Genomic DNA, 19,893 nt, shown 5'->3' on the forward strand with positions numbered 1-19,893 from the left:
AGACCCTTTGTACTTCTGTTAATTCTAATCAGTTAATCAAATTACCAAAAACTAAAAGCCAAAACCAATAGTCACCTCCGTCTCCTAGAACTACCCCCCCCCCCCAAAAAAAAAAAAAAAAAAAATTTTTTTTTAAACACTTGTCTTAAGGGTAAACGCAGAAAGTAGCCCCCCTGGTAACTACTGTAGCTGCTGTAGTGAACTGCATAACATAGTGGATTCACTTCTGCAACAACTTGTGAGTGCGACAGCAACAGCAACAGCTAAAGGGATTTCAACAGTCAAAGAACAAAGATCTCCTGCCCTTTAAATGCACTTTAAAAAGTGCAACCCCAATTTCTCAAACTACAGTATGCAAGTCTAATCTCGACTTCACCCTTAACCTAAACTAATTCTATTTCAGACGGAAACTCCAACCCTAAGGATAAAGCTGGCTCAGACTCATTTTCTCAAAATGAGAGGTTTTAGTGGCACCTTATATTCACTTATATAAAAATGAGTCTCGACTCTGGGCTGTTCATTTAAAATAAGGGACCAGAAATGATGTTTGTAAAATGATCCTATATCTTAAAGTAAACACTAATAACACATTAAAACATGACACACAACCTGATAAAGACACGTTTTCTTCAATGTCAGAACAAAATACGGATGCAACCTGGAAAGCATGCAGTAGTAGTTTTTCATGTTTGTGTCTCAGCAAATGAGTGCACACGAAAATCCTAACCAACATTGCTCCACTGAGATTAAGAACAGGAGACACAACCTCACTCATGCTCACGCTCACTCACACACACACACACAAACACACACACACACACACACACACACACACGCACACTGTCAGCCATCCTCTGAGTCAAACCCCCTTCTCCCATATGCTTCATTAATCCAAACTCACCATTACATAACTGTACTAAATGCTCACAGGAGTGGAAGGGTACAACTACCCTCTCTGTGTCTTGTGTGTGTGTGTGTCTGTCTGTCTGTGTGTGCTTTCTTGTGTGTGCACAAGTAAGAGACAGTGTGACAGAGAAAGAAAATCTGGTTACATGAATGGTTGTAGAGCTGCTCAGTTTATAATCCTTTTGTATCTGCTTGCATTTGTGGGCTGTGTGTGTGTGTGTGTGTGTGTGTGTGTGTGTGTGTGTGTGTGTTGCGTATGACACTGAGATAGACATTTTCTCTCTTGAGGATGATTTTGTGTGTCCAAATTTACTGTATGTATGTGTGTGTGTGTGTGTGTGTGTGGTGTGTGTGTGTGTGTGTGTGTGTGTGTGTGTATTGTTGCACTGCAGACAGACAGGTTTGGACATGAGTTCTGAGTCTGCACTCCTCTGTGTTGCATACAGACTTTATGCTTAATAGCAAAACCCTGCGAGCTGGAGAGCTCCTTTGACACATACACACACAACATTTATGCATCTGCATGAGTGCAACAGACACACACAGACACAGGTACAAACACTGACATTTAATTGCTTCCTCACTTTTGCTTAACACACATGCCATCCATCTGAAAACGCACAACCACACACACTAACACACACACACACACAATCCCAGAACTTGACTAATGCTACTTGAGCTGGAAATGCTGATACATGACCTGTGTGCATTTATGCATGTTTCTATTTGGCAGAATGGTGCTTCCTTCCTTGCTTGCGCTCTGCTCTGTGAGCCGAGGCGTCGGGCCTGCTTGTATGGGAGCAGCAGCAGCAGCAGCAGCAGCAGCAGCTCTGGCAGTGACAAGATTAAGACCTACTCCATACCTTCTCTTCTCAAAGCCACCATGCAGCGCTGCCATCAAGACCCAGCTAACAAACTAACACAGCCCACAGTGGCACATGAAATGCATCAGTGAAGAGAGCCATTCTGGCTCCAAGGACATTGTGTACATACTGTCGGCAGCCGCTTGCAACGTGGGAATTTCAAAGAACATATGGCAGCTTGTCGCTGGGAAACAGCCTGTGTCAGAATCTAAACAAGCTAAAAGCTATACCTAAAAAAGCCATTAACTGTCTGTTATCTGCACATGTACAAAGACACACATGTCCAGACGGGCACGTCACACACAAACGCTGACTAATGCGGTTGGCATGTGATCTTGACAGGCTAGTGATGCTCAAACTGGGTCACTGACAAAGGAAGGCTTCAGTGGAGAGACAGGTGTTAGTGTGTATTTGCATTTTGGAGCAAAGGGGGGTGGGGGTGATGGGAGAGGTCTATCTCACTGCATCAGTGGACCCAGCAGCAGCTCTGGGACAACAGCAGAAGCATTAAAGCTCCCCACTGTCCAATTATTTACAGCTACACACTCTGTAGCTCAGCCGAGGTCAAAAAACGCCTTAGCCAAGTCTGAGGCTGTCTAACAACGATCAGTAAAATGAACTACAATCATTGTGAGGCTTGGGAGGCCAGCACGGTGCAGAGGCAAAAAGTAGCATGGATTTATGTCAACGACATTCACGACGTAGCAGCAGAGCGATGAGAAGTTGCATATGACACACAAAGAAGCACAGCTGCAATGTTTGACTTTGCTCTCTCCATAGGAAAACAATGGCAAAACTATTCTAGCACCATGATCATGTGCAGAGGACTTCAGTCAGAACTGCATTCAAAAAAAATAAATCTTTGTCTTCTGCCAGGTTTAGATCTTTGGGACAAATCGATGTGTATTTTGTGTAAAGCAGCAGCTACATAAAACCTACAAACTGAGACAAGACTCGCCATCAAACTGGGGCAATAAGATATAATAGTAATGTCTTACTTTCTACATCCACGTTGTTCTCACATCTGGCTGAACAACTGTATATGTTTAAAATGTGTTGCAAGGGTGTGACTTGACCTGTCACCCAAACATTGCTGAGCAGAGAGAGGGAGGGAGAGAGAGAGCGAGAGAGAGACAGCTCTCCTCTGGCTGCTCCCTCTGTCGCATGACCCGCCCATGCACCCGCCCTCCCTCCTCCACTAACATCCCATCCCTCTGTTCCCATGGCAACCCCCCTCATATATTCCCATGGCACCTGCCTGCTGTCCGGGAGACACATGGAGACGTGACACTTACAGATGAGGTGAAAGAGAGAGGAAAGGGAGACAGAGAGAGGGAGAGAGGGAGAGAGAGAGAGAGACAGAGAGAGAGGGAGAGAGAGTTGACGCCATTCGGCATTTTAAAAACCTGCAGGAGAGATTGGTTAAAACACAGAAGGATACTTGGACATTTCATGTTACAGTTTGTTGTATTTAGCATCAAGAGCTACGTACTGTGTATCTTCAGTTAAACAGGAAACAAGTTAGCTCTCCTCATTATAGCCAAATGGCAAAGTCAGCCCCAAAGCAACCTGGGAGTTCTCAACATGTGGTGGATTTTGGTCACAAAACTCAGCATTAAGACAATTTCAGGGGAAAAAAGGAGGGACACAAGTTGACAAAATGTTGAAGTATCCGATTGAAGCATGGACAGACAAAGCAGACTGAGGGTATATAGTTACAAACATTGCAATGTGTTGAATTAAACCTCGGGGAATAATACTGTAAGCGAACGCATCCAAGCATAAGACCCACAACCTGCTGTCTCCGTAAACACACAAAAACACACACTCGCACACAAACAAGGGGTTTCACATATAAAACACATTGAAACAAACACAAAAAATACAAATCTGCCAAGTTGAGACACTGAAAGAGAACAGGACAGTGTGATGTGTTGTTGTTGGTGTGTGTGTGTGTGTGTGTGAGCATGTAGTGTAATCTTATATAAGATCACCTGAACTAAAATTAAGACTATAAATAGAAATGAAAAACATATTTCAGCAGGTAGAATACGATAAAATAAAGTTGATGAAAAAAGGAAAATAGTAAAACCTTTCCAGCCCCAAACAATAACTCACGTAAATGAATGAATCAAAATTAGAAATATACGTATTTTGATTATTAAAGGCTAGAAACTGACAAGCATTATAATATGTTTGTACACAAAATAGCAAACTGTGCAGATACAGTAAAGCCGCTCTGCAGAGATACGTTTGAACTGTGGGAGTCAAACAGGGGGCTAAGCAGAGGGGGAAATGGGCTCGGGCAGGGTGTGTGCGTCTGTGTGCGTTCTGTATACGCATGTGTGTGTGTTGATGGAGGTGTATGTTCTTGATCTCCAATCCATGTTGTAGAGTGAGGCCTGTTGGCTCACTTTAAATTATCTATTTTACATTTCCGTTTTTGTATAGATAAAAAAAAAAAAAAAACTAGAAAATAAAACAAATCAAATCAGGACATGTAAATCATGTAACACGCTTTAGAGTTGCTAGTATATCACGCAGTCACCTGTTTGACCTTCCTTACTTTAATTTATACTAAGCTGACATGAGAGTGGTTGAACCCAGGTTGGGTACCACTGATTAAGGGGAAAGATAAGAGGAAGTGTTTAGGTTTAGGAAATAAATTAGTACAACAATGGTGCATTTGTATTTGTGTAAATGTGTGTGTGAGCGTACAAACTCACTTTGGGCGTGGGACAGGAAGCCGTAGAGAGTCGGGAGGTGGCCTGTGCGCGGGGCGACTCCGAGGGCGTGGTGCTGAGAGAGGCTGTATCCCTGGGCAACACCTGCACACCCCGCGAGATAATGGAGTCTGGGATCTGAGATCACACACACACACACACACATACGCAGACACACGTGCATATAAACACCACACACACACCATATACAGGCACGCACACACATGGTGATAGTGAAGATCCAGGAAGCCACAAATACACACAATACAATATCCAGACACTATAAACGTATATATACAGTCCAGACACACACTCACAACCAGCCCAGAGGACAAACACCTCAACAGCTCTGATATCTGGTTGTCAAACTTAAATGACGTTGATGCAGATGAAAGACAAATTATGATGACAAATAAAAGTGTTGAGATTTCGGGGTGTTGAGTCTTACCAACATCCATCTGTGACTGGACAATGAGGTGGGATGTTACCCTGACAACAGAGCCTTAGAGCAGTTCCAGGCTGCAGACCGGGGCAGGATGGGATGATGGGTATGATGTTGCATGTGAGTGAACAGAGCAGACACACACACATGATGACGATATGTAAAAGGATAAGTTTCGTTTTTTACCTATTTTACTTTTAATAACCATGACGTATCTCACTTTTTAATAACAGGAAGCACTCAGTGTCCTCATATGTATTACTGATAAAACAACAACAACTTCCTGCTTCTGGTAAATATGCAGATGCAAGAAATAAAGTTTGAAATAAGATCCGAAAGAAAACTTGTTTCCCACTTTAGGTGCTGGGGCAATGGTTTCAAAAGCCCACGTTTTAGTAACAAACTTCATTTAAAACAAGGCCAGGCCCGCGTCTACAGCTCCTCCAAAGGCTGCAAAGAAATGCAGCCCCGGTCAACTTGTAAAGTTGGGAAATACTGTGTCGTGTGATGCAGTGAAAAAGCCACATCACAGTGTGATCAGTGGAAGCCAGGCATTGTTCTAATGCTGCTTCATAGATATATTGAAGTTATACTGACACATTCACCATTGACCTGGTACTCATGCTCTTAATTTGAATATCACAGAACTTGGCCAAGTTTCTCTGTTTTTTTTTTTAATACGCTGTCGGCTATTTAAGAACAAACTGTGGTAAATTTGACTGGAAAAGCTCATGAGGAGCACCTGAATACTTCTGGTCTCTTTGAGGCTGCTCGATCTCATGTGGGGAAGAGGCACAAGTCTGACAAATATGGACCAGGTCCAGCGACTAACCCCAAAAATGGGACATACAGTAAATACAATAAAATACATACAGTAAAAATGTTTGACTGTGAACTTCCTGTTTTTGAAAAAGAGATTTATCACAGATTGTGACGGTGTAAATGATTGCTCAGGTGGACTGTGGTTAAGCACAGCAGAAAGCAGTGGACGAGACATTACATTAAGGTAAGGATTGAAAAACAGTGAATCAGTCATCTAAAGGTGCTACCTGTAGCATTTTTAAACATCACTGTATCATGATCAAAGTAACTGTAAACCTTTGTTATAATAACAGACCGTCTTCGTTTTTAGCGCGCTGAAAAATGAAACCATGAAATTCTACAAACCTTAATCACACATCTGACAGAAGTACATCTTGTAACTTATGCTTTCTCTGATTTCAGTGTTATCAAAGAGAACATTAATCTACTTCATGTTTATATGTATTGACAGCCACGGCAGCGACAGCTGCCATGGATCCAAAGAGTAATGTAATCTTTTTTATTCTTTCTATTTTGCATAATAAGCCTACTCCTATTTCCTTCTGAACAGGTCCCAAAATTCAATTAAGCTAATCTCACTGGTCGACCTGTCTCCAACCCTAAAAAAATGCATCTGTCAGATTGTCCCATTTTTTATCAGTAGGACAGATTGGATGAATCCTAAAAATGTAACTATCCCTTTAAGAACACATTTCCCACATGTTAATATTGTTTGTTTCCTCATTTTCTTTACTGAAGAAATGAACTATAATGGAATGTTTCCTGAGACACCCTCAGCACCGCGGCGTAGCATTCACAGTTCATAGCAATTTTGTTCTTAATGACTTTAGAAAAGGCTCATTGATGTTAAGATCCTGCATGCAGCACCTTTAACACATGCTTGTACTGTGTGAATGACGTGTGAACATGTAATGATGACAGCTTGAAATGGATGGAGTCAGATCCATGAACTCTGCCCTCTCCTCTCCTCCGCCCCGATACCTTGGCGGCGATGGATGCGGCGGTGATGTGGGAGGAGGAGCTGTCCTCGGTGGATGCAACGCCGCTGTCCTTCTTCTCCTCGTCCTCCTCCTCGCACTGCACGCCCTTGTCCTCCGTTTGGCGGCGTGGCGAACTGTTGGGCGGCGGCGAGAGGGGTGGCGGTGGCGACGGCAAGTCCTCCAGCTCGTCCGCTGCCTCCTTTACCTTCACCACCGCGTCCCGCAGAAGGTCGATTGCGTGCGGCAAGGCCGGCAGGATGAACTGGAAGCATTCCTGGGAGGGAGGATGGAGCGGGGAGAGGAGAGAAACAGTATGGGTGACATGGACAGTTGTCTTGCAGCCAAGAAGAAGATATGTGCTATTTTCTCCTTAAGTGTCACTGACGTAACTTAATAATAGTAAATAATAAATACTGTAAATTCTCAAATGAAGCTGATATTCAAATAATGGCAGAGTCTCAAATGACTGCTGGGGCCTTGGCCAGCATGAATAAATATACCCAATGAAAGCCAGTAAAATAATGCTAGTGGTGTTACTACCTGTTAAATTTCCACAGCACTAAATACATCAGTGCAACAAAAAAGTGACATCATACTCACTACCCTGCCATTCTGTGTGTCTGTTTTTGACAGAAATAGTGTTTTCACTCACTAATCTCTACTACTTGGCTTTTGTTTTTTTTCCCCCTCAATCACAGTTAAGCTACTGTCATTGAAACTGTGAAAGACTCACAACCTCTCTCAAGTACACCGTGCTTTATTCACCAATCATCTTAAAGCACGTAGCATGTACTAGAGAGGAGTTGTGTGCGTGTTTGTGTGTGTGTGTGTGTGTGTGGTTGTGTGTGTGTGTGTGGTTGTGTGTGTGTGCGTGTTTGTGTGTGTGTGCGTGTTTGTGTGTGTGTGTGTGTGTGTGTGTGTGTGGTTGTGTGTGCATTCTCAAAGTTCGAGAGCATCACATTAAAAGCCTCATAGGAAACGGAGAGATTATGCCCTTTGAGCTGCTGGAAGGCTTTTAATGTGAAAACACCCGCGTAGAAAAAAAAAAAAAGAACTGAAGAACTGGAAATAATTAGTGAGCAAAAAACATATTCTGCTCTAAGAGAAAAGAAAAAAAAAGGAAGAGCAACAGATTGTTGAATGTGACATGAGTATGGGCTGAATTAGTGCTGCAGAGTATCCTGAATTCATCAAGGCGACAAGTAAACATGAAAGAAGAGATGAGTTCACATTAACAAGAAACAGCATCCACATCCGAATAAAACGAGAGGAGATCAAAAAGAACAGACTGCATGATACACTATTACCACCAGGAACACTGCAGTCTACTTATAAGTCTCCTTATGTCTGTGTAACTAATACAGTGTGTGACCCTGGTTGAGACAGCACAATAAAAAAGCAAAGATTTCCCTCTCCACCTCAGCAGATCACAGCGCCTCCCTCTGGCCACATTCATACCAGCCTCGTCCCTCCATCTCCGTTTCCCTCTCCGGTGTGTCTCTGTGTGTCAGTGTGCCTGTGGGCTCCTCGGCTATGCTAAACGCTCCATTCTCCTCACTCCCAAGACAAGAGCTAATCTGTGAAATTATTTATCTTCCTGTGTATTTTAAGCATTGAGAAGATACATTATTAATAATCGCCCACACGCTTTACAGTATCTACGCTGGCTGCCAACCCGGGCTTTCGGAGCAACCTTTCCACTCCATGTCCCCCTTTTATATATATATATATATATTTTTTTTTTTTAAATGTGTGCACACCACACGCTGGGTTAAATATGACGATGTTCACCTTGATTTGACTGCATTTAAAGTCCGTGGATCCACACGAGGATGCATGGCCTGACTGGAATAGCATCCTCCACCGCTGCGCATGACAAATACACAAAGGAGAACAGAAGGACTCCTCAGACCAGCAGATGAAAGAGGTCGAATGGGTTAATCTCAGTAGTCAACCACGAGCCCGCTAGCCCTGCTCTGTAGCCGCAAGCTAACCTTTCCACCTCATACCCCCCCCCACTTTCCCTCACACACACACTCACACACACACACACACACACACACACACGCACACACACACACACACACACACAGAGCCCAAACCCCTCAGCACACAGTAGACTGTTTATGCCTCTCGCTGGTGTGTTTGAAGCCCACATCTGAGCGTTTTTTGAGAGACATGGAAAGGAGGGCCGGGTGGGTCAGGCTGAAGTGGGGAGGGATTGGGCAAAAGAAGGAGTGAGGATGGTGTCAAGGAGCCTGGAGACATTCCTCCTTTCCCATTTTTCTGCTTTCATTGTGTGCCGGCGAAATTTTTTTTTTTAGGTACGTCAGGAGTGGTTTTTTTTTTTTTTTTTTCTGTTCTTATTCTCTGTTTTGTCCTGGAGGAGAGTAACTGTCAAGAACACTAAAGAGCAGAATCCCTGGATATACTGCCAGCGGATGAGAAACACAAGCAAGAGAGAGAGAGAGAGAGAGAGAGAGGGATGCAGGAAGAGGGGGAAGGCGCTGCTGTTGCGGTTGCAGGAGAGGACAAGAGAGGACGAGAGACAGAGGAAAAAAAAAGAAAGAGAGAGAGATACAGGGTGAGAGATAGAGAGATTAAGAGAGACAGAGATTCAGTGAGAGAGTCAAACAAAAAGACAGTGAGACAGACAAAAATAAAGGGAAGAAAAGACAGGAGAAAGAAGAGATAAAACAGAAACAGGGACAGTAAATAATAACAGATGGAGGGAAGGAAAAAGACAAAAAGAAACATTTATGTTTTAAAGACTTCCCCAGGACAACAGGAAGACATGTTTCAGTTTCTACCCCGCTAGACCACTTGCAAAAAAACAGAAATATCAAGTGCAAAACTCCATCATAGGAACATTTTAACATTCTTCATATTGAAAACATACTTATGGACCAAACGATAATCCATGTGGAGAGCTCAAACAATGTAAAGGATATTATAACACATTGTTTCAGTTTCATATTTCAGTGTTTTTTTTTTTTCAAATCATATTTTTCCCCAGGGCCTAGTAGGAAATGTTCCATGGGCGGGTACTGGTCTGCGGCTCAGTGATTGGTAACCACTAACTTTCATTAATCCTGTGACAAAAGAAGCATATTTTTTAAAGCGAAGGAGAGCGATAAGAGAGCATTTAGAGAAAGTAGATATGGGCTATGGTGGCCTGAGATATACTGAGCTGTACTGTGCATTTAGTTTTTGTCCCCAGAGGGGAGATTTGTTCCCACAGTATGTACATTGTTCATGCCACAGTAAATTAGAAATATCTTTACAGTAAAGAAACACAGAGACAGAAACATCCCTGTAGGCTGAACATAAACCATACACAGGCACATACATACATAAATAGATAGAGGGGTTAAGTCTTGAATGGATAGAAGTTCTCAGCCAGTGACGGATAATGTCCGAGTCACTGAAACAAGGATATGAGTACAATTCAAGTGTGTACATGCAAATATGATGAGTGATCATGCACCACCAAGAGCCAACAGGGTGAAACTGTAATCAGTGTTGTGCTTTTGTTGCTGGTGGGAAAAAAAAAAAAAAAAAAATCTGTCCCACTCGACAGAAATGTCACTGCAGTGTGTAGAAATGTCATCACAGTGGGAATAAATGTCCGCCCCACAGGTAAATACCAGCACTGCAGGTGGAGGCATCATCACCAAAAGCTGAAAATGTTTTGTGATGGATTCATCATCACATGAAAAATCTGTTGCCATAACAGAAAGACGAAGCAAAGCCATCAGTGCAGTGCATCGCTGCTCATGAAAATATCATTGCCAGCATCGTCATCACGCCACCGACCGGAGGCGTGAGGAAGTGAGGATGAGCCGGGGTATAGCGGCTCTCTCCGGCTGACAAGCTTTTCTCGACCAAATGATTATTATTAGCATTATTATCATCATTAGTGTTATTGCTACTGCTGTTGTGATTATTATTTTGAAAAGCCTGACAAGGAGCCCATCATCATCATCATCGTCATACCCTCACATTCCCTGTAGAAGACTCTACCTTGTCAAAGCATCTTTGTCCCTGTGGGAAGCTGTCTCTCCTGAGTCCTGATGCTTGATAAAAGCACAATGCTAAATCGCTGGAGAAAGCCTTTAAACATGTTTGTCACGTCAAAACAAACTCTCAACTTAAAGGATTCAGTCTTCCCTCCTGACATTTATTCATAAAAACATTTACATAGTCATGGAAGACTAAAACTTTTTCATTCAAAGTCAAGATGTTGGCACATCAGTCAGGAAGGTTTCTTACCTCTGAGGCTAAAATCATATCCTCACCTCACATTGAGGACAAAACAACAAGCTCACATCATTAGATATTTGAGGTATAGTGAATACAAAGGTGTGATTGAACTATCTAAATACAATATGTAGATGCGCTGTATTTTATCTGCAGTGTAAATGAGGCCAAAGAGACAAAACGAGCAGCTAAAAGATGCACAGCTGACACTCTGACATAAGGGGCTTCGTCTGGCTGGCTCAGCCGGACTTCCCTGTTATCTTTATGACAGGAGATCATCGCAATAAAAGCCTGCAATGGGCTGCTTGTGCCGTTAACTTTAACTGGGGGTTGATGAGGGAGACACTAATATGGCAGCAGATGGGGGAGAGGTGGCGTAATTGATTAAAAGAAATACTAAAATCGATCAGGAGAAGCGGGCGCGTAACGAGACAGAGACAGATGTGCAGGTCGGCACAGCAGAGAGGGAGACAGATGGAGGGGGAGACAGAGACAGCAGTGGGTGGACACACACACACACACACACACACACACACACACACACACGCACACACACACACACATACATACATGCATATATATATATGTATATACACACAAACAAGCTCTCACACACACATATTGTAAACACAAACCCAGACGTACTGTACATCTATACGTTTTTCCATATAGAAATACATCAAAACACAGAATCCACAAACAAAAAAACACACACAGATCTATATGCACACACAACATCAATTAATCATTTAAATGAATGCACACAGAGACACACACAAAGTCATATCACTCCAAATCCATACACTGCTTCCACACACACACACACACACACACACACACACACACACACACACACACACACACACAAAGATACCGACACGTAGACACATTTACAGATCACAAAACAGTGCAAGTGAGAGTCTAAAGTGAAGATGACCTTCACAGTCTTGTTACTAGCACAGTGCTAAGCTAATAGCTGTCCATACGAGCAGGTCATATAGCTCGCTGGCTGCAGCATTCAAAAAACGGGTCATCGGCTGGCGTGTATCCACATTTTGCTGTTTGTGTACGGACAATGTTGTGCACGTGGAACCAGAAGCATAGCACTGAGTTTTGTGTCCACTTTCTGCATTTCTGTGGTGCACGTTACAATCTTGCCTCTCATTCACCCATTCACACACCAACGGCAGAGAAAGGTACCGCATAAGCCTCTCGCCTAACCATCAGGAGCTATCAAGGTCTAGCGTCTTGTTCGAGGACACTTCGGAACGGGGACCGACGTCAGGGATCGAACTGCCAACCCACTAAACACGCTGCTGGTCAGGGGAATCTCTTTTCACTTCAGTTTGCACTGCAGGCTCAACTACACCGAACACTAACATCCACAGGAGAAAGCTCTTGTTACAGCAGTTTGCAGTGTTTCCTACCTGGGAGCCTTTCTTGCTTCCTGGTAAGTTAATGATGAGTGTCTTCCCTCGGATACCGCACACAGGTCTGCAACACACAAACAAGGAGGAAAGTTTAAAGGAACGCAGCAGAGAGAAAAAGTGTGCTAGTGCAACGAACGTATGGAGATGTTATAGAAATGCATGCCTCTCCCTCCACCTCAAAGCTTCAATTCATGCTCAACATAATCACAGGTGATAAATTCCTCACTCATCTTTGTGTCTTATATGAAAAAGTGGGATTTCAGCAACAGAAGGGACCTCTGCTCTTTAATGACACTTAATACATAAGTGATAATGTCAGGTGACAGGATATGTGTTAGTTGTTAGTGACTGGTTAAATTGGGTGTTTTTGTGAAATCCTGTGTGTTTGTGTTTGTCTCAGTGATGTCTAGATGACAAATGAAATAAAAATATTATAAGTTCATTTGAGAATTTATTATAAGTGTGTGTTTTGGGTTGTGTTTTGTGCGTCTGACCTGGAAAGCATGCCTAGTGGTGTGACGTTGAGGGATCCCATCAGCATTGCCAGAGACATCCCTGGAGCCTCGCGCTCTATCACCTCCTTAGTTGCCTGGAGAAAGGAGAGAATGGAGGAGGAGGGTTGTGAGTGTGATCATAGTCTTCACTAAGCATGTGTCTCATGTTTGGAGCAGTGTCTTCCAACACTGGAGAGTTTACGCCTTCAGCTGGGTTTATTTGGGAAGGTGAGAGGCGTGCCATCTGAGCTAAAAATGCTCGTGCTGTTGCTCCTCCAAGAAAAAGCAGGGTGGTGTTCATTAGAGGTGACAGTATAATCGAATGCAAACTACAAAAAGAGTTTATAAAAAGAGGTGGATGTTGAAATTTTTTCCTCAATCACAGAAAAACAGATAAACAAATATATTCATCACAAAAATATTCATCTTGAGTGAATATTCGGTTCACTTGTAATAAGGAAGCCTGAGATTGAATCTATGTTCCAACCAGAAGGCCACTTAGAGAGAGCACACCCCCAACGAGGCCGCTGTCTAACAACATAAACCAGACTTCAGAGAAAAAAATTCAAATTATAGTAAATGATCCGGATCTGCCCCAAAATTGAATGGGTTCTTCCCTGATCCATGTCCAATCCCTCCACCAAGTTCAGGGCAAATCGGCTCAGTTCTTTTTGCGTAATCCTGCTGACAAATAAACACACGAGTGAAAACATAACCTAAAACATATACCTCCTTGGTGGAGGTAATAATGCAATACAATAAACTTTTGTACTATTATTTGGAACAAAGGAAACCAATTGTTAGTGTTAAATACAACTCTACTTGACGAGAAGGTTATTTCTTTGCAGAAATGGGAGCAAATGATTAAAAATATGTGAGTATTTTGAAGTTATTTATCATTTTTCCTTGAATGAAATCAGAGAAACTAAGAAAATAAAACCTGACTACTTCTGAATGAATAGAGCTGATGGAAGTCGGTACAATATAAATGTCATGTGTAAGAAGAAGAAAACAAAACAAAAAAACAACAACAGGAAATATACTTATAAAGAACAATTCCATTCAAGTCCAGCATCAGCATATGAGGTAAATACAATTACAAAAGTAATGTGCTTTAAATGCTATGTCTCTGTTGTGGATTTAACTTTACAATGATGGCAACAGCACAGACAAACAGTGGGAAGTCCTCAATCAACAACATTACAAGGAATGTCAATTAAAGAAATAAAATAATAAAACTGTTGCCACGATGAAGATAATAGTCTCACAGCTCAACAACAACAACCTCCTGAATGCATACCTTGACTCAAAACAACAGGACTGCCCTTCAAATATTGATTTACAATCCCTCTTGCACAATTCATGTCTCAACTGTCTGAAGGCTGAAAAATCCTTATCTGACCTGTCTCCTCCCCATTTACTCCCCCACATTAGCAATCAGGATTGATTTAATCTTTGAAATCAATACAGGAATATGTCTTTTTCTTGGTCGCTCCGTGCAATTAAACACTTTAATGATGAATGAGTTTGTCCTACAGCCTGGGCTTTTATGGCGGGCCGGTTGTTTATCATATTTTGTGCACAGCATACTTTACGTCCTTGCATGATTTGGATTTGGAAGTGGGATCTCATTACACACAAACCAGCGGGGTGCAAACCAGAGCGGTTTCCAGAGATGCTGGCGCTGTCGGTTTCGCCTTGTTTGCGGAGATATGTGCGATATATGTGTTTGTTTATGTGCGAGCGTGTATACGTTTGTGGGACTGCGGTTGGTGTGGCACGTTCCTGGCAGAGAGATAGCGGAGAAGATAGCGCCTTCTCCTCCAGCTGTGTGTGTTGGGTGCCCTTGAGTTGAGTGACACTTCAAACGCACCATTAGCGAGGGAGAGGGGAGAGAAAAGACTTCAAAGGAGAGGAGCCACTGATGAGCCATCGTGGGCTTGGACTCAGGAGAGGAGAGGGAGAGAGGGAGGCAGGGAGGGAGGGATGAGGAGAAGGGAAAGAGTGTGGGTGGGACCAAGGAGGGGTGAGACAGAAACAAGAGAGAGAAGGAGGCAGAGAGGGAGAGGGGTGAGGCTGGATTTCTACCTCATCATATAAAGCCGCCGACTGGAAGAAGAGGAAGATGAGTTCAGATACACAACATGTATGATTTGGGGAAAAGTTTTTAGGAAAAATGGGTGATGGTTTAGTCTTAACCACATGTGTATGTTGAATGTGAGGGGGTGTATCACAAGGGGAGGAGAAGCGCTAAGCGTATGTGGTGAAATCTAACCGAATGAGATCCTGCAGAGGCCTGGAATGTATCTCGAGATCAACGCCTTGATTAAATGTATGCGTTGAAAATTCCTTTTTCTAAAAAGGGAAAATGTAGTCCCACATATGATGCTTCTTGTGCTATTCACCAGAACATGCATGAGGACAACAAAAAACTGAGCATGAATCTGTAAACTGTGACCCTTTACTCTATAGGTTTACATGAAAGTAAGTGTGTAACCAAAACTGGTGCAACACTTTTGCATTGCAAAATCACAGCAGAGCAAAATTTGTATGAAACATTCTGACCTGACACTAGGAAGATTCTCGAGATTAACAAAACAATGCAGGCAGCAAACTGACACTACTTTAGCTTTTATTTTGGTAACGCATTGTGCATGGGGTTTTTCCAGCACTGCAAAAGTGCAGAGAAACATATGACCAGTAAAATTACTCTGGGGATCAAGTAAAGCAGCACGATCTCATATAACTGAGACAAAAGTAGATGTGTGGTAGGAATTGAATGGAATACAGTACATGTCTCCACTACCAGTGGTTATTACTCCAGCAACAGCAATCAGGCTGCTGCAAACCATCAAAATGTTGATTAATGTGTTTTTTAGCCTTCGGACAGTTGAGACGTGGTTTGTTCAATTTGTTAATGGATGCAATGTAAAAAACAGCAACATGTAGCGCTTACTGTAATAGGGAAATAAGGTAACATCCATATTTCCACATGATAGAATGAACAAAAAATAGGATGAATAATGAAAGAAATCATCAATTAAGAGGAAAGACGTTGAGAGTGTAATCTGTTGCCTCTGTCCTGCCTTCATCTGCACAATACAGTCATCTGTGTCCTGTACAGCCTTCAAACACACAGAGGCAGACAGGGAGATATCGCTGTCTCCAGCATACAGGCTTGGATCAGATAGCAGGTATTATCAGTGACTACAGTGTGTTCGTGTCTTTCCCCTTCCAGGAAGGTTGCTGCTGTCTACAATGATTGATGAGGACCAATGATACTGCTGAGAACCACAGCTCATCCCCTGCCAAAATTGCGTGTGTGTGTGTGTGTGTGTGTGTGTGTGTGTGTGTGTGAATGAGGCTGGTTGAGTACATATAACTGAAGTGGAGCAGTGTGAATCCAATAAAGGTTCTAATCTTTGAATATGTAATACAGTTAACAATGGTGTGTGATGAGACAGGTATACACAGTGGTGTATTGTCTTTACAGTGCAGGAGACTGTGTATATGCATGAAAGAATGTGTGTATGCATATAAACTGGGCACATTAGGGTCTTCACACACTTTAAAATTTTCTATTTAATGTTGTCTGACACAAAACCAGTTGTATGTGTCAGACAAAAGAAACACTAGGTGTGACCACAACCACATCGAACCACTTTATGAAGCCTGCAATGACAATTTATTTGGTTCATGTAACTGTCAGATAAAATGGTTCAAGTTAATCTACCTGAGTGTTTCCCCTATTATTGAAATGAGTGTGCACAACCCTTAAAATTTGGTTGATACATGAAATACACACAAAAAACACACCCAGACTGATGCCTGCATCCCATTATCTCTGAATTGCTTGCAACACAATCACCATATTTTGAAAAAAAAAAAAAGCCGTTAATAAGGATCAAACTTCTGCCTCTTTATTTCCCATGTGACCATGAGGCTAATTACAACGTGTGTTAATCAGTGCTGCAACGCACGTGTGTAATGTCTGAATAAAGCACAGAAGGTAACAGGAGGGATCTACCTTTGTATCGTAGTGGTTTAACTTCCCTCATATGACAGCGTCCGTATTTCAGTTGTCCTTGTTCATTATGTAACTTGTTTCTGGCTATTTTTAAATACAACTACATTTTGCAATCTTTTGAAATTCAATACATGCAACTTTGAGACGTTTTCATGAGCTGGTTTAAAGGAAACAGGAAGATTCCCTGAACATCAGCAAAACACATTAGAAGAAAAATGTGTAAGTTCTGGTTGTGGTGTGTGTGTTTATGTAATTTGATCACCTTGGTCAGTGTTTCATACTTTCACCCAAAACCAAAAAATAGAAATACGCTCGGCGATTTTCTACTTCATATCCACTGTATATTAGAGAGAACACATTTGAAAATGCCCACAGTCACATTTGACTTAGTCATTTTATGATTAGATTCATGACGTGAACTCACCTCTGGTGTGACGTCTCTCGGGGCGAAGCCTGTGCCTCCGGTGGTCAGGATGAGGTTAAGTTCCTTTTCATCGCACCAATCCACCAGAGTCTCCTGTTGGTTCACACACATTGATGATGGTTAATTCTAATTTTGAAAATCATTGCCGCAGACAAAAAAAATAAGCAGACAGTGTAAAGAGATAAATAGACAGATGGATACATCACATACCTTGATTTCATCTATCTCATCCGGCACGATCTTGTAGGCCGCGATCATACCCCCCAACCTGAGAAAGGAGGGAAGTTATTAGATCACACATACAGCCGTCCACGTGTTAAGATTCCAGACAACACAGAAAATCTTCTCTTTGTCTTGCGCCCTGAAACAGGAAGGCCAAAGATGATCAGCTAAGGAGCAGAAGTCGGTGTTTTCTTGAACGACCTTTTAGCAGAAGCAGAGAGTTTAAACACAGGGTGACCGGTTGAAGGAAAGCCGCGCTTTTCTATACAGTACAGTACACCACCCTGCTGCCACAAGTGGCGCGTCCAAGTGAATCAGAAGGTGAAGATGCAGACTTAGGATACTGTGGCCAATCTCTATCTTTCTCACAGTAATAAAGCAGAAAATTGCCCTCCAAAAAAAAAAAAAGATCAAAAAAAAAAAGGAAAGGGATTAATCTCAGAAATACACCCCAAAGATCCTACATACGGCACCTAAAGATTCTCTGCCCTCCATCCTCTCTGGCCTTGCAACCAAGAAGACTTTTAAAGAAACCCTACACCATTATTACATATGTAAGAAAATGCAGGGCTGTGAGGACAGTGATGGAGAGAATAGAGAACAGATGACAGAGAATCTGACGACGCACTACGAGTGTGAGAGAAACAGAGGAAATAAAGATATTAACAAAAAGTGGCAGGAGAGAGTGAGAGACACAGAAATACAACAGCGAAAAAGGAGGAGAGAGAGAATGCCCTTGAACATCCCCTCCTGAAAGGATTTTCCACAGGATGGCCCACTGAAGAGGGAGCTCTGACAAGGACAGAGCTGCTGCTGCTGCTGCTGAACAGCGAGCCATGCTGACCTCCTGTGGCCAGTCTGAGTATGACACCCCAAAAACAACAACCCCAGGCTCAAGGTGAAGGCTCTGCACAGACACCCCTTATGTAACCCTTCTCTCTCTCTCTCTCTCTCTCCCTCTCTCTCTCTTTTTTTTTTTTTAAGGAGCGCTATTTCTGGGAGACTACTGCATCATGTTTCCCCTCCGCGTCAGCCACTTAAACACCCTCCCTCAGACAAATACCCATGAACTCCATGAACATTAAAGCATCCGCTATTTCTCTGCCTTTCAGATGCTTTTTTTTTTTTTTTAACGCACACGGAGACGATAACTCTTCACACGCTGAGTTGCAAAGAGTAAATTCTGCACCCTGGAAATATCATTCAATAATTTTTTTTTAAATGACAAAAAAAAAAAAAGAAAAAAAAAGAATCCATCGGCTCACTCAGTTTTCAAACCGAGTGAGGGAGCAGCAGAGAGACGCGCTAAGCAAGACAACACCAAAATACTGCAGCAAGCATGCACAGAGACGAAGCCTGGGACTCAGAGAGAAGCTGTCTGCATCTGACAAAAGAGGCAGGGAAGTCAGAAAGAATCATTTAAGAAGTACTTTTTCATGAAACACTGCACATGCAGGGCTACTCGGAGCATCCACTAACTTGTGCATCCATAAACACAACACACATACAGACACACGCACACTCACACGCACACTCCCCTGCTGACATTCTTGTGATGGCACGAGTGATTTACTTCTCTTGATGTGCTCGGGAGGGAGGGAGGGTTTTGGCATCTCTGTATGTGTCTGTGTGTATGTGAGTGTGTGAGTGTGTGTTCATGCATGTGCATTCATCTGTTTATGTGTGTGTATTTGTGTATTTGTGTATGTGTGTGTGTGTGTGTGTGTGTGTGTGTGTGTGTGTGTGTGTGTGTGTGTGTGTCTGTGTTACACCTCGGGAGAGTAAAGGAGCTGTCAGGACAAATCACCTCTCTCCCTCTCCTGGGGTTTTTATGCCTCTCTGTTTCAGCCCAAATGAAAATATGCTCAACACAAATAACTAGGGTTTCTTCCCACCGTTTCCTAGGCAACCCCTCCTGTCTGAAGCCTCTAGTTGCTGTGTTGTTCATCGTGAAAGAGTGTGTGAGAGTTTGTGTGTGCCAGCGAATGTTTGTGTTTGTGTTTTTCTCTTTTCTTTTTTTTTTTTTCGGGGGATGCCATTTCTGTGTGAAAGCAGCAATATGTTGTTGACTGGACATTTTTGAGTGTGTGTAGGTAAGTGTAGTAGTATATGTGTACAACACATGTAGAGTGCGCACATATGGATACGTAGCTCTCATGTATTGTCTATAACCACAGATAGTTTTACATATGAGGCTCTGAACAGGTGAAAAATGACAAACTACATGTGGGCTGTGTAGGCATTTCTATATGCATGTATATCTTTATATATGTGTGTATGTATATATAGAGTAGCCT

The 19,893-nt window shown here is 42.5% G+C and overlaps 1 protein-coding gene across 3 annotated transcripts in view; it reads right to left on the reverse strand.

Moving 5' to 3' along the window:
• Window positions 1–19,893, reverse strand: part of gphnb (gephyrin b) — a 91,435-nt gene that overhangs the window by 36,482 nt on the left and 35,060 nt on the right. For all 3 annotated transcript variants that reach the window (XM_056405661.1, XM_056405662.1, XM_056405663.1), the window contains exons 3-8: window positions 17,585–17,642; window positions 17,375–17,467; window positions 12,924–13,018; window positions 12,427–12,493; window positions 6,741–7,013; window positions 4,499–4,633 (exon numbers count right to left, since the gene is read on the reverse strand). In XM_056405661.1, the coding sequence (XP_056261636.1) occupies window positions 4,499–4,633; window positions 6,741–7,013; window positions 12,427–12,493; window positions 12,924–13,018; window positions 17,375–17,467; window positions 17,585–17,642 (721 nt within the window). The remainder of the gene's footprint in view (window positions 1–4,498; window positions 4,634–6,740; window positions 7,014–12,426; window positions 12,494–12,923; window positions 13,019–17,374; window positions 17,468–17,584; window positions 17,643–19,893) is intronic.

The sequence above is a fragment of the Seriola aureovittata genome, chromosome 19 (assembly GCF_021018895.1).
Source record: "Seriola aureovittata isolate HTS-2021-v1 ecotype China chromosome 19, ASM2101889v1, whole genome shotgun sequence".
Classification (NCBI taxonomy): domain Eukaryota; kingdom Metazoa; phylum Chordata; class Actinopteri; order Carangiformes; family Carangidae; genus Seriola; species Seriola aureovittata.